The sequence below is a fragment of the Callithrix jacchus genome, chromosome 14 (genome assembly GCF_049354715.1).
Source record: "Callithrix jacchus isolate 240 chromosome 14, calJac240_pri, whole genome shotgun sequence".
In the NCBI taxonomy this organism is placed as follows: domain Eukaryota; kingdom Metazoa; phylum Chordata; class Mammalia; order Primates; family Cebidae; genus Callithrix; species Callithrix jacchus.
Window position 1 is genome coordinate 8,633,976 of NC_133515.1, and position 16,252 is coordinate 8,650,227.

General features: G+C 34.6%; 1 protein-coding gene across 25 annotated transcripts in view; it reads right to left on the reverse strand.

Moving 5' to 3' along the window:
• Window positions 1-16,252, reverse strand: part of TSGA10 (testis specific 10) — a 184,204-nt gene that overhangs the window by 101,359 nt on the left and 66,593 nt on the right. For all 25 annotated transcript variants that reach the window (XM_078348759.1, XM_078348758.1, XM_078348755.1 and 22 more), the window contains 2 exons: window positions 3,498-3,613; window positions 881-1,035 (listed from right to left, as the gene is read on the reverse strand). In XM_078348759.1, coding sequence (XP_078204885.1) covers window positions 881-1,035; window positions 3,498-3,613 — 271 coding nt within the window. The remainder of the gene's footprint in view (window positions 1-880; window positions 1,036-3,497; window positions 3,614-16,252) is intronic.

Genomic DNA, 16,252 nt, shown 5'->3' on the forward strand with positions numbered 1-16,252 from the left:
CATGTGCCACCATGTTCAGTTAATTTTTGTATTTTTCGTAGAGACAGGGTTTCACCATATTGCTCAGACTGGTCTTGAACTCCTGAACTAAAGTGATCCTCCCGCTTCCCAAAGTGCTGGGATTAAAGGCATGAGCCACCACGCCCAGCTTCAACCTCAACTTCTAACATAACACCTGGTACATGTCAACAAATGTTTGTTTAAAGAATGAATGGATGGGTGGAGACATAAATTAACAAATCAGTTACCTTAGAGCAGGAAAGGCCCTTATTCCAATGATGCTGCTTTTGCTTAAGATATTTGTGAAAACAGCTTAGGAAATGCTTTCAGAATCAATTTATAAGCTAGAATATAATATCAATATCTCTCTACCTTGTTGGCAACATCTTTTTTCAAAAACAAAAAAAAATGTGGGATGGAGGTTATCATCTAGCTTTATTCACCAGCCCTACATAATCTATTCTCAAAGCCTGAGGATGATGTAAAAACGTACTCCTAGTTCTAAACGCAATTACAAAAAGGCAGTTTTAATGAAACAGACATATTGTCTCCCAAGGTTAACAACCTGAAAATATGCTTTTAAGAAGAAATTAGTCTCACTACTTTATTATCATGCTTTATATTTTGATATTTAAATGAGTTTTTATCAGTTAATTCATAACAGAAAAATCAATTTAAAGTATTAGCTATGGGATTTGTACACATACATCCTTAGGCTATCTTAAAATATTTCAAAGTCAGATTTTGAACTTCCAACTCTCTAGAAAAGAATTTGAGAAAATCTGAATATTTTATTCAGATTCTAGTTCTTTTAAACCATAGTTTAATATTTAACATTTTATTTAAACATTTCTTATAAACCACAGTTCTCAGAACATACTTTCATTGCCAAACTCTCTCCAAGGGATGCAATATTCTCAGATTTTTTATCCAAACATGCTTGCAGGCATTCCTTTTCTTTAGCCAGATCATTGAGTGTTGCACCAAGAATGCTGATTTCTTCTCGCTGCGCAATATTTTGCCTTGTAAAATTATCTAAATATGTAGTCATAAAAGGGTTATTTTAATCAAAATAAAATCTTTTTTCTATTTCAAGCAGATTATCATACTTTTTGAAGTAAGGTCTCCTTACTTCTAATATATATTATATTTAATTACTAAAAATGAGTACTATATCCCAAATTTAAAAATTTTTAAATTAAAAACTACAATGAATCACATCACTCTAAATGATGCATAAACACAAAAGCACATTACCACTGAATCAGAATAGTAAAGGGAACCTCTACATTGCTCTCAAAGTAGATGTATACGTATGGTAGGGGAAGAGCGGGTGAAATAAGTGGAATAGTGAAACAATCTGTGGCATTTCTTCTCTCTAGTTTCCCCTCCCCTCCCTCTAGCCTGAAGTTGGTAAGTAACATATCTTAATAAAATATTGAATTAAGTCATCTTTAAAATCAAATGTCTTCTAATATTCTGAAATTTCTAAAGTAGTGTTATAAAAACTCCTAGGAAAAAAATCATCCCAGGAAGTATGATACAATTTGTGAGAACTCTTGCAAGTCAATCTCAATGTTGAAGGCCTGAATAATTAGTATAGAAGAATAGTTTTCAAATTGTGGTTTCTCAACCAGCACTATCAGCGTCACCTGGGAAACATACATTCTTAGACCTCCACTCCAGACCTACTGAATCAGAAATTCTAGGGGTGGGCACAACAATTTATGTTTTAAAAGCTCTTCTTTCCCCAGTGATTCTAATGTATAATGAGGAGTGAGAACCACTCATCTAGAGTAGAGGTTCTAAGGTACTATATTTACCTACAGAAACTGATAGAGGATAGGGGTTCGGTATTAGATTTACCTAGAGAAACATCTAGAGTAGGGGGTCTAAGGTATTAGATTTACCTACAGAAACTGATAGAGACACAAAAGCTCTGGTCCTCGCATACTTCAAGGAGGCTGGCTCCAATGATCTTTATTAGCTCTCAAGGTGATTCTGACACAGATAACAGTTTGAGAACCACTGATCTAGAGCTCTACAAGGAAAGCTCTGTTAGACTAGACTTGTTGGTTAATCCCTATTAGGTTAATACTTGTGAGGGCCATCCCGGAGCAGTGCTAAGGGAGGTAATACCATATTTTCATATGCCAAGGCCATGATCTATATAGCACTGGAGAATACACCATGTCTCTTCTTGCAGGCAGTATTGCCTTTAAGGCAACCCACGTTTTGTGTATCCTGATATCTGAGTTCACTCCCACTGGCAATCAAACAATCAATACATCTCTAAAACAGCTCTAGTATCTCCTAGGTTAAAAAAAATTCAAGCTAACAGCCCCCTCAAACTATTGCCCTATTTTCTTGCTACCCTTAAATAGCCAAACTTGAGACTTATTTTCTGTCTGCACTTCACTTCCCATTTATGTCCCAACCCACTCTATGTTCCACAACCAACACTTCATTCAAACTTTTTTTGGTGTTACAAAACCTTCCAATGTGCCAAATCCAATCAATAATTTTTTTAGCCTCATTTATTTCACTTCTCACAAGTGTCTGACAATTGATCATACCCTCCCTTTAAAAAACACTTTGCTTTCTGGCCTTCCAAAATAACACTAACTTCTGGGTCTTCTTCCTACTTCTTTGGCTTCTTCTTACTCAGTCCTGGATCCTCTTCTCCTCATTCTCTACATTTCCCTAGGTAATTTCATGGTTTTAAATATCATTTATATGCTGATTTGTCCCAAATATGTATCTTTCTCTTCTGAGACACAAACTTAAATATTCAACTACTTACCTTAGATCTTTATTTGGACTTAAAAATATCCAAATGAGAGTTCTCCTTCAATATTAGCTTTTATATTTCTGTTTTAATATTTCCTGGTTTGATAAATACCTACCTAGTTGTTTATACCAAACATTCTTGAACTATATAATAGCAAGTGTTAACAATATTTCCTCTGCTTTAAAATAGGTTCTTTTATAGCCCTGACCAAAATCATACCTTATAAGATTAAGTTATGACCATATTGTCATACTAATCACAAATAAGAAACATAAAGAGGAGACTTTAAAAAAGTAACTTTCTCTATAAACCCCAGTAATACAGTAGACATAGCCAAACATATGTATACTTTCCACCAAAAGTAATAGGTACTATATTTCATTATAGCAGCTATGGACAAGCTACAATAGTACACAAAATGTTTCAAATTTAAAAGTTATCATCATATGTTGACAAACTGTTGCTGCTTAGTTTAGCTATTACTTCACTGACAAATTTTAACTTATCACTAAGTACTTACGGGTGCTAAGTCTAAAAAATTTTTGCTGTCAAAGAAAAATCCATTTTTCTATTCTTTTTTATTCATAAACTTAGTTAAGGGTTTGTTTCCAAGTTTATCCATATTATACTAAAGAGAAGAAAACATATATTTGCTACCAGACTTAAGAAAAAATAAAAGAAATATCAGGAGAAAAAAAAAACTCACCAATTTTTTCATCCAAGCACATAATTTTCTCCTGAGTAAGCTGTAGCTCATATTTCTTCTTAGCAAGGTGTCGTTGAGTATCAGAAAGATCTTTTTCTGTGTTTTCATATAACAGTCTACAAATATAATAAAACGAATTCTGAAATTTTTGTTTTGTCATCTTGTAGTGTGTTTAAATCTAAAAACTTTTAAGGACACTAGTATACTTATTTCCTCTTAATATTTTAATACAGTTTTAATATTTTCATTAAAAAAACAGGAAGTTTAAAAAATAAAGGAAAAGAAGGGATCTTCAATCCATCACTCCAATATAAGCTACTATTAGGTTATATTTTGTCAATAGTACCTTCCCTAAGTTCCCTAAGGCCAAATCAGAGCAATCATTTTAGGAACTGTTATATTAGCTATGGCTGGGGTTTGTCTGTCTCAATAGTCTAAGGTCTTATGTTTTAATTCAGACAATAAGATGAAGCCATAGAGATGTCTACAGCATGAAGAATAGAACTAAGGTGTCCCAAGTAAATATGGAGAGATATACAATTAGTGAGAAGATCAGACTAGAGAAAAACACCTTGTCAATTGTTGATACGCTCAGGAAAATAATAGCAACAGAGAGTCTTAATCTCAATCTAAGACATCAAAATAAAATGTGATTCCTGATTCATATAATCAGGAACTCCTGACAAAACTCTAGAGGCATGCTGTCAACCCAAGCAGAGAACTAAACTCCAGACAAAAGCCTACAGAAAATGATCTCATAATACAAAATTTAAAAACACATTAAGAAACAATCCAACCTTAGTGGGAGCCAAGAGACACACAAACTAAATGAGATCCCTAAGAACTTCAGACTACAGCACTATCAAATAGAAACTTAAAAATACATGTGTTTACAGCAAAAGAAACTATCATCAGAGTGAACAGGCAAGCTAGAGAATGGAAGAAAATTTTCTCAATCTATCCATTGACAAAGGGCTAACATCCAGAATCTACAAAGAACGCAAACTAATTTACAAGAAAAAAAAACAAACAACCCCATCAAAAAGAGGGCAAAGGCTATGAATACATACTTCTCAAAAGAAGACATTAATGCAGCCAACAAACATGAAGAAAAAAAACTCATCATCACTGGTCATTAGAGAAAAGCAAATCAGGCTGGGCATAGTGGCTCATCCCACCATGGTAGAACTTTGGGAGGCCAAGACCGGCAGATCACCTAAGGTCAGGAGTTTGAGACCAGCCTGATCAACATGGTGAAACCCTGTCTCTAGTAAAAATATAAAAATTAGCTGGGTGTGGTGGTACATGTCTATTATCCCACCTACTCAGGAGGCTGAGGCAGGAGAATCACTTCAACCTGGGAGGCAGAAGTCGTGGTGAGTCAAGATTGTACCATTGCATTCCAGCCTGGGTGACAGAATGAGACTCAAAAAAAAAAAAAAATGCAAAGCAAAACCGCACTGAGATACCATCTCATGCCAGTTAGAATGGCGATCATTAATAAGTCAGGAAACAACAGATGCTGGAGAGGATGTGGAGAAATAGGAACACTTTTACACTGTTGGTGGGAGTGTATATTCAACCATTGTGGAAGAGAGTGTGGTGATTCCTCAAGGATCTAGAAATAGAAATACCATGTGACCCAGCAATCCCATTACTGGGTATATACCCAAAGGAGTATAAATCATCCTACTATAAAGACACATGCACACATATGTTTATTGCAGCACTGTACCCAATAACAAAGACCTGGAACCAACCCAAATGCCCATCAATGACAGACTGGATAAAGAAAATGTGGCACATTATACACCATGGAATACTATGTAGCCATAAAAAAGGATGAGTTCATGTCCTTTGCAGGGACATGGATGAAGCTGGAAACCATCATTCTCATCAAACTAACACAAGAACAGAAAACCAAACAGTGCATGTTCTCACTCATAAGTGGGAGTAGAACAATGAGAACACATACACACAGGGAGGGGAACATCAGACACTGGGGCCTATTGGCAGGTGGGGGGACTAGGGGAGAGATAGCATTAGGAGAAATATCTAATGTAGATGATGGGTTGATGGGTATAGTAAGCCACCATGGCACGTGTATACCTAAGTAACAAACCTTTACATTCTGCACATGTACCCCCAGAATTTAAAGTATAATAAAAAAAATTGATTTAAAAAATAAATACATGTGTTTAAATACAAAGACATAAAATAATCGTATATGTAAAGAAAAAATAACCAATAAATTTGGAAAAGAATCAAATAGAACTTCACAAAATTAAACTAATATCAAAAATTTAAAAATTACAAAACTCAGTGGACAAGTTAAGAACACAGAATAGACACTGCCAAAGAGATAACTGGTAAACTGTAGGAAAAAAAGTAGAGGTCTTATATGAGAGCACAGATAAAACAATGAAAAAATACAAAACAGAGGCTAACAGACATAAAAGACAGTATAAGAAGGTCCAATATTTACCTAATCAAAATCCCAGTAGGGAAGAGTAAAGAAAATATTCAACAAAATAATAGCTAATAAAAGATGAAATCCCAGACTAAAGAAGTTTTAATCTGTATCTATTAAGACAATTATAAATGGGGGAGGATAAAAGGACTTAAAAGGAGGCAAGATCTATACTTTATTCAAAGTAATAAAATGTGACACCAGAGGATCGTGGTTAAGTGCAATTCACAGAACAACCACTGAAAAATCTATAGATACTCAAAATACTACAAAAATACTATAGATATAAAAAATGGGATTCTAAAAAATGTCAAGTAATTTATGAAAAGGCAGGAAAACAAAAATAGAGACATGAGTATCAGAGGAAAGAAATAAACAAAAAACACCCCAAAAAATAACATGGAGGATTAAGCCCTACCAATAATTATATTAAATGCATATGGTCTACCTTATTTTCAACAGCCAAAACCTGGAAGCAATCAAAATGTCCATCACCAGGTTAATAGCTGAACAAATTATAGTACATTCATACTATAAAATGTTACTCAACATTAAAAAGTAGCAAAATTTCATACTTGGCTGGATCTCAATGGCATTATTCTGAGTTTTCAAGCCAATCTCGAAAATCATATCTGTATGATTCTATTTCTAGAACATTCTTGAAATTACAAACTTGCAGAGTTGGAAAACAGATTAGTGTCGATTTAGGGATTGTGATGGGGGAAGAGATGTGACTATAAACGAGAAGCATGAGGGATATTCTTGTGCTAATAGACTTTTTGTGTCTTGAATGTGGTGGTTGTTACATGAAACTACATTGTGATAAAATGACAGAACTATGCAGAGCTATGCACACACATTGTACCAATGACAATTTTCTGGCTTTGATCTTGTACTACAGTTATATAAAATGTAATCACTGTGGGAAAGTGAGTGGAGGGTATACATCAACTTCTCTGTATATTTTTGCAACCTCCTACAAATTACGAAATTATTTTCAAACAGTGAAACCAAAAAAAAGTACTAGATCTAGGCTGCAAAATTACAACAATTAAATGTCTGGGAATGAGAATCAACATCACTATTTTTTTTTAAAGCTCCTCATTTGATTCCAATAAGCAACCAAGGTTGCTAAGGAATGATATGGTTTGGATATTTGTCCTCTCCAAATCTCATGTTGAAATATGATTCCCAGTGTTGGAAGAGGGGCCTGCGAGGAGATGATTGGATCATGGGGGCAGGTCTTTCATGAAGGGTTTAACACTCTCCCCTTGGTGATCAGTGAGTTTTTGCTAGTTAGTTCACATGAGATCTGGTTGTTCAAAGAAGTCTGGAACGTCCCCTTTTCTCTTGCTCCGCCCTTGTCATGTGATGCACTGGCTCCCTCTTTGCCTTCCACCAAGATGGCAAGCTGCCTCAGGCCCTCACCAAAAGCAAATGCCAGCACCACACTTCCTGTACAGCCTGCAGAACTGTGAGCTAAAATAAATCTCTTTTCTTTTAAAATTATCCACACTCAGGTATTTCTTTATAGCAACACAAGAATAGACTAATAGAGCCTCCTGGTGCTCTTCACTCAGGGGAGCAAAGAGTGAAAAATTGACAAAGCAGCTATATATGAGGCAGAAAGTGATAGTGGTTTTGTGACATCAGAGTCTCTCCCATCCCCCCAATACCATGAACTCAAAGAGGCTGACATTGTTCTTCACCCAAAAGCATCACTTTACATGATAACTTATACCTTCATGGAAAAATGTGTTCCAGGGCCAAAATCATAAGACATTTGAGAAGGCCAGTCATTAAAAAACAAAACAAAACAAAACACACTGATTACAAAATCAAGCAGAAGCAGGTATATTAGAATAAATGTATCCAAAAAATTAGCCCCCCCCCCAAAAAAAACACAAAAATAAAGGAGAAGCCAGGCATGGTGGCTCATGCCTGTAATCCCAGCACTTTGGGAGGCCAATGTGGTCTGGGAGAGGCCAATTTGAGGCTGGGAGATCAAGACCAGCCTGGGCAACATAGGGAGACTCTGTCTCTACAAAAAATTTGTTAAAAATTAGCCTGGCAAAGTGGCACATATCTGTGGTCCCAGCTGCTTTGGAGGCTGAGGCAAGAGAATCACTTGTACCTGGGAGGTCAAAGCTGCAGTGAGCTGTGATTGTGCCACTATACTCCAGCTTGGGCAACAGTGCGATCCGTCTCAAATAAAAAATTTTTAAAAAGTAGTATTTTTTTCTGGAGGTTCTAGAAAACAATTCTTAAAACTAAAAGACAGTGCTAGATATTAACAATATGAAAAAAGACAAGGAAAAAGGCACAAATAACAGTCTTGAGAAATGTAGATGAAGTTAAAAAAATGGTGTAAATAGTACAATGGATACACTTGATAAATGAATTAGCACACTGACAATCAAATTGAAGAAATTTCAGAAGAAAATGAGACATTAAATAAATAGAAATAAAAACATGAAATAAATTTAGAGGACTTACCAAGCTGACTTTGAGACTTAATACAGTATTCAAGATGGTATGACATTAGTGTAAATATCAACACATTAGACTAATAAAGCAGAATACAAAGAACAGAAATAGACCACAGATATATGGTCATTTTTCAATAAATACATCAAAATAATCCAATGGGGAAAGGAAACAATTAATGCTAAAACAACTGCATTGCCCGGAGTAACAAAATATTCTGTACAACAAACACCCATGACAGGGTTTCACCTACATAACAAACCTATACATGTACCCCTGAACTTAAAAGTTGAAAAGTAAAATAAGCTGAACAACAACAAAAAAAACAAAATAAATATTTTGTTGTGTAGACAAAAAAAAAAAAGAACTCTGACCACTACATGACATCATACATGAAACCTAACCATAATGTAAAATTACAATGCTTTTGGAGAAAGCATGAACATATATGCTAAAAGTTTTAACCAATCCTAGTAATCAAATCCAACAAAATCAGAATCTACTATGACCACGTGGTGTTTACCCAGGAATGCCAGGTTGGTTTGAAAATTAATCAATAACTCATCATATTAACAGACTGGAAAAGAAAAAAATTAGGATCACATTAACAGATGCAGTATAAACATTTGACAAATTACACTTTGACAAAGAACACTCAGCAAATTACAAATAGAAGACACCTTTTCCAATCTCATAATAGGCATCTACGAAAAGCCTATAGCTAACATTACAAAGACAAAAGGCTGAATTGCTTTCCTTCTAAAATCAGGAACAAAACAAGGATGACTGTTGTCATTCTGCTGTTCAGCACTGTACCAGAGGTTCTATCAAGTAAATAAGGAAATAAAAAGAAACACAAGGCATAAAGATTAGAAAAGAAGCGAAACTCTTTGTTCACAGATGACATAATAATCTACATAGGAAATCTTATAAAACCTACCAAAACTGAGGCTAGATGTTCAAGACCACCCTGGGCAACATAGCAAGACTCTGTATCTACAAACAGCACACACAAAAAGCACTCAACATCATTAGGAATCAAGAAAATACAGATTAAAACCACACAATGATACCTCCTCACATCCAGCAAAATGGCTAAAATCAGAGACTGAAAACACTAAATGTTGCCAAGGACATGGGTGGAACAATTTAAACTCTTATACAACCTTTCTCAAGTGGGGTTCTTTAGGGAAAAAACTAGATAAAATTAATTCAGTGACTATTTTCTCAATTCTCTCAAGCATAGCCCAAAGCTAGTACAATTCTAGATTCCTGTGAATCTAGAAGAGATGATAATTCAGTGTACCTGTCTTATCTGTGTTATCTGTGTTTTCTCTTTCTGTGGTTTCAGTTACCCATAACAGTCAACTGAAAAGAAGAGACCACATTCATATAACGCTCACAATATGTGGTTATAATTGCCCTATTTTATTATTAGTTATTGTTGTTAATCTCCTACTGCACCTAGTTTATAAATTAAACATTATCATAGGTATATATATTTAGGAAAAAAGACGTAGTACATATAGGGTTCAGTACTATTAATATCTGCAGTTTCAGGCATCCACTGTGGATCTTGGAACATATCCCCATTGATAAGAGGGGACTACTATATACGAAGGTATCTTAGCAAATTACAACTCAATTCTCTCTCAGAGGCCTGATTTTAAGGGCTACATTATAAATTGTTACTGGGACTGTAAAATCACACAATCACAGTGGAAAACTGATCATTCCTTATGAAATTAAACACATGCTTACCGTGTAACCCAACAATTCTACTCTTATTTATTCAAGAGAATAAAAGCATATGTCCATAAAAAGGCATATGCAAAAATTTTACAGCAGTCTTACTCATTAATTACAGCTAAAAGTGGGTAACTAATCCAAATATCTATCAACAAAATATTAATAAAAACAGGTTGTTTATCTATACTATGGACTACTACTTTACAATTAAAAAAAAAAGATTGGGGGTAGGAAAATGGTGGATAGGAGGCAGGACTAATTTAAAGCTCCCACTCAGACAAACAGAGCAGTGTGTGGAGATAAACACTGTGAACTTTTGCTCCGAGAACTACTGCAGGAACATACCAGGGAAGCCAAGAGAATCCACAGACCCTTTGAAGAAAGGGGATTGCTCCTGCAGGACCCGAGAGACAGCCCAAATACTTTGAGTGCCCAAAGTGTGAAAGTGGGAAAGGAGGATCATGCACTCCCAAACACACACCTTCACTGGGGAACCTGAAGGTCCAGGCCATGGGAGAAGGATTTTACCTTACTTGAAGCTCATGAAAATGAATACCAAAAGAAACTGGTATAGCTATGTTAATATCACACAAAAGAGGTAAGAAAACATGAGTAGAGATAAAGAAAGTCACTTAGTAATAGAAAAATTCTAAATTTATATGCACCTAATAACATACTATCAAAATATATAATGAAAAAGTTGACAGTTCTACAAAAAAATCTACAATCATAGCAGAAAACTTTAATACAGATCAGTAATAGATATAAAACACAGTATGAATACAGAATATTTGAATAACATAGTTACAAATATAATAAACAAAAAACACTGCTCCCAATGACTTCATAATTTCTCAAAAATGCACAGATCATTGCCAGAAACTGAACATATAATAAAGATCACCAAATGTCAGAAAAATGAAATATAACATTATGTTCTCCAAAACAATGTAAATAAGCAAAATAACAGTCACAAAAAGATAATTAGAAATTGATTATAGTTTTAAACATTTAAAATCATAATAAATAACCAATAGATCAAAATAACCAATAGAAAAACTTTTATACATAAAATAGTAAATATTAAAATCTTTAGAATATACCTGAAGAAGTATTTTGAGGATAATTTACGGCTTTACAGGTTTCTATTAGAAAAAAAAAATGTGGAAAAAGTAAAAATGTATGCATTCAACTGAAGAAAATTCAGGAAAAAAAGACATCTAAAGAAAATAGAAGAAAGAAAAGAATAAAATAAAAGTTAATGAAATAATTTTTAAAAAATAGAGATGATCATAACCAAAGCAAAATGTTGGTCTTTGGAAAAAACTAATGATAACCACTAACTCCAGAGAAGAAAAACAGGCAATAAACACAGACTCTATGTACATTAAAATGTTTCTAGGATATTATAAATAACACAAACATCTTTTTAAATTCAGACAAAATAATAAATGCTTACATACTTACTGGCATAAGAAGAAAAGTCTAATTTTTTAAATTAAACAAATGAAATAAAACCTTCCCTGAAAAGATGAGATCTAAATGACTTTATTGGTAACTTCTACAACTCCAATCTTATATAAAGTGTTCCACAAAATGACAGAAGACAAAATCAATTAAAAAGAGGATTATAGTGTGGGTTTACATTACCTTGCTATAAAAATCTGATTTTAAAAAGCCATAAATTATGCAATGTCAATTATAAAAAATAGATATAAATATACAAAGCAAAAATATTAGTTAATGTAGACCAATAATAAGTAACAAGCATAATATAGCATGACAAATCTGTATTTATTCTACTCTGTAAGGTTGGTTTAGTATTACCAGTGTAAGTCCACATTTTAACAAAATAAAGGAGAAAAAGAATGTGACCATTTCAATACATGAATAAAAATTATCAGATCAATTTCAACATTCATGTATGATTTTTTAATACCTAGGCAAAATAAAAATAGAAGAAAATGTTGTTGAATCTAACATTACATAGTTATCAAAAAAACCCACAAAATATATTTAATAATTAGAATTCACAATATAACAAGGCAAGAAAAATAAAATGTGTAAGAATTACAGAGGCTGAAAAAATAATACTTGCAGATAACATGATTCTATGTAAACAAATGAAAAAAATGGGTTATTAACATTAATGAAAAGTTAGCAAGACTGTTGGATGCCACACTAAAATATAAAAATCAATATACCAGCCACAAATTTTAAAAACAATTAAAATCATCTCAAAATATTGAATACCTATGAATTTAACAAAATAAATGTAAGACCTCTCTTCACACACAAAAATAGGAAACATTAAGAGAAACTTAAAAATATATAAATATATTGGGAGATATACAATGTTTATGGCCCAGAAGACTCAAATAACATAAATATAAATTATTTCAAAATTCATCTATTGATTCAACTCAATGCCAATTAATTTTTTTTTTAATTGTACTTTAGGTTCTAGGGTACATGTGCAGATCATGCAGGATTGTTGCATGGGTACATACATGGCAAGGTGGTTTGCTGCCTTCATCCCCCCCATCACCTATATCTGGTATTTCTCCCCTAGTTAACCCTCTCCACCCTCCCCTAGCCCCACCACCAACTGACCAAAGTGTGTGATGCTCCCCTCCCTGTGTCCACGTGTTCTAATTGTTCAATACCCATCTATGAGTGATAACATTCGGTGTTTGGTTTTCTGTTCTTGTGTCAGTTTGCTGAAAATGATAGCTTCCAGATTCATCCATGTCCCTATGAAGGACATAAACTCATCCTTTTTTATGGCTGCATAGTATTCTGTGGTGTGTATGTGCCACATTTTCTTTATCCAGTCTATCACTGATGGACATTTGGGTTGGTTCAAGGTCTTTGCTATTGTAAACAGTTCCACAATGAACATACATGTGCATGTCTTTATAATAGAACAATTTATAATTCTTTGGGTATATACCCAGTAATGGGATTGCTGGGTCAAATGGTATTTCTATTTCTAGATCCTTGAGGAATTGCCACACTGTCTTCCACAATGGTTGAACTAATTTGCACTCCCACCAACAGTGTAAAAGTGTTCCTATTTCTCCACATCCTCTCCAGCATCTGTTGTCTCCAACTGGTGTGAGATGGTATCTTAATGTCACTTTGACTTGCATTTCTCTAATGACCAGTGATGGATGAGCATTTTTTCATACATTTTTTGGCCTCATGGATGTCTTCTTTTGTAAAGTGTCTGTTCACATCCTTCATCCACTTTTGAATGGTTTTTTTTTTTTCTTGTAAATGTCTTAGTTCTTTGTAGATTCTGGATATTAGCCCTTTGTCAGATGGGTAGATTGCAAAAATTTTTTCCCATTCTGTTGGTTGTTGGTTCACTCTAATGATTGTTTCTTTTGCTGTACAGAAGCTCTAGAGATTAATTAGATCCCACTTGTCTACTTTGGCTTTTGTTGCCAATGCTTTTGGTGTTTTAGCCATGAAGTCCTTGCCTATGCCTATGTGCTGAATGGTTTTGCCTAGGTTTTCTCCTAGGGTTTTTATGGTGTTAGGTCTTATTTTTAGATCTTTAATCTATCTGGAGTTAATTTTAGTGTAAGGAGCCAGAAAGTGGTCCAGTTTCAGCTTTCTGCACATTGCTAGCCAGTTTTCCCAACACCATTTATTAAATAGGGAATCCTTTCCCCACTGCTTGGTTTTCTCAGGTTTGTCAAAGATTGGATGTTTGTAGATGTGTGGTGTTGCTTCTGAGGCCTCTATTCTGTTCCATTGGTCTATGTCTCTGTTTTGGTACCAGTACCATGCTGTTTTGATTACTGTAGCCTTGTAGTATAGTCTGAAGTCAAGCAGCATGACTTTGTTCCTTTTGCTTAGGATTGTTATGGCTATGTGGGCTCTCTTTTGGTTCCATATGAAGTTTGAAGTGGTTTTTTCCAGTTCTGTGAAGAAGGTCATTGGTAACTTGATGGGGATAGCGCTGAATCTATAAATTACTTTGGGCACTATGGCCATTTTCATGATGTTGATTCTTCCTAACCATAACCATGGAATGTTCTTCCATCTGTTTGTGTCCTCTCCTATTTCCTTAAATAAGTGGTTTGTAGTTCTCCTTGAAGAGGTCCTTTACATCCTTTGATACTGGAATTCCTAGGTCTTTGTAGCAATTGTGATTGGGAGTTCACTTTTGATTTGGCTGTTTGTTACTGGTGTATAGAAATGCTTGTGATTTCTGCACATTGATTTTGTGCCGAGGCTTTGCTGAAGTTGCTTATCAGTTTCAGGAGATTTTGGGCTGAGATGATGGGGTCTTCTAAATATACAATCATGTCATCTGCAAATAGAGACAATTTGACTTCCTCTTTTCCTAATTGAATACACTTTATTTCTTTTTTTTGCCTGACTGCTCTGGCTAGAGGTTCCAATACTATATTGAACAGGAGTAGTGAGAGAGGGCATCCTTGTCTTGCGCCACATGTCAAAGGGAACACTTCCAGTTTTTGCCCACTCAGTTTGATACTGGCTGTGAGTTTGTCGTAAATAGCTTTTATTATTTTGTGATGCATACCATCAATACCTAGTTTATTGAGGGTTTTTAGCATAAAGGGCTGTTGAATTTTGTCAAAGGCCTTCTCCGCATCTATTGAGATAATCACGTGGTTTTGTCTTTGGTTCTGTTTATGTGATGGATTACTTTAATTTACTTGCATATGTTGAACCAGCCTTGCATTCCCAGGAAGAAGCCTACTTGATCATGATGAATAAGCTTTTTGATTTGCTGTTGCATTCTGTTTGCCAGTATTTTATTGAAGATTTTTGCATCGATGTTAATCATGGCCATTGGCCTGAAGTTTTCTTTTTTAGTTGAGTGTCTGCTCGGTTTTGGTATCAGGATGATGTTGGTCTCATGAGTTTGGGAGGATTCCCTCTTTTTGTATTGTTTGGAATAGTTTCAGAAGGAATGGTACCAGCTCCTCTTTGTACATCTCATAGAAATAGGCTGTAAACCTGTCTGCACTTGGGCTTTTTTTAGTTGGTAGGCTATTAATTGCTGCCTCAACTTCAGCCCTTGTTATTGGTCTATTCAGGGATTCAAATTCTTCCTTGGAGAGAGTTGTTAAAGTCTTGGGAGAGTTGTTAAAGAAAAAGAAGAAGAAAGAAAGGAGCAAAAGAAATACAGCAGTCTCCCCTTAATGGCAGTTTTGCTTTCTACAGTTTGAGTTACCTGCAGTCAACCACAGTCCAAAAGTATTAAATGAGAAATTCCAGAAATAAACAATTCACAAGTTTTAAACTATACACCATTCTGAGTAATATAATAAAAATTTGTTCCTTCCACTCTGTCTCACCTAAGACATATATGAATCATCTCTTTGTCTAATATACATTATATACACTACCTGCTCATTAATCATTTAGTAGCCATCTTGGTTATCAGATCAATTGTCATGGTATCACAATGCTTGTGTTCAATTACCCCTTATTTTACTTAAAAATTGCTCCAAAGCACAAGAGTAGTGATGTTGGCAACTGGGAGATGCCAAAGAGTGGCAGTAAAGTGTTTCCTTTATGTGAAAAGCAGAGTGTAAAGTGAAACTTTTTTGACTTAATAAGGAAAGAAAATAAATCACATGCTGAGGTTGCCAAGATCTATAGTAAGAATGAATCTTCTGTCCATGAAACTGTGAAGACAGAAAAAGAAATTCAAGCTAGTTTTGCTGTCACACCCCAAACTTTATCACAGGCATGCACATAAGGGGAAAACTACAGCATATATAGGGTTTGTTACTATTTGCAAGTTCAGGCATCCATTGGGGCTTTGGAATATATTCCCCACATATCAGGGGGAACTACTGTAAAGGCTGAAAACTTTCCATATCTGGAGAAACATATGAACATTGAGGTATATGAAGCTCAAAGGTCTGTAATCAGGTTCAACCCAAAGAAGACTTCTCTAAGATGCATTATAATTAAACTGTCAATAATCAAAGAGAGAATCTTTACAACTGCAACAGAAAAGAGTTTCCTCATATATAAGGGAAACACCATAATGGTATCA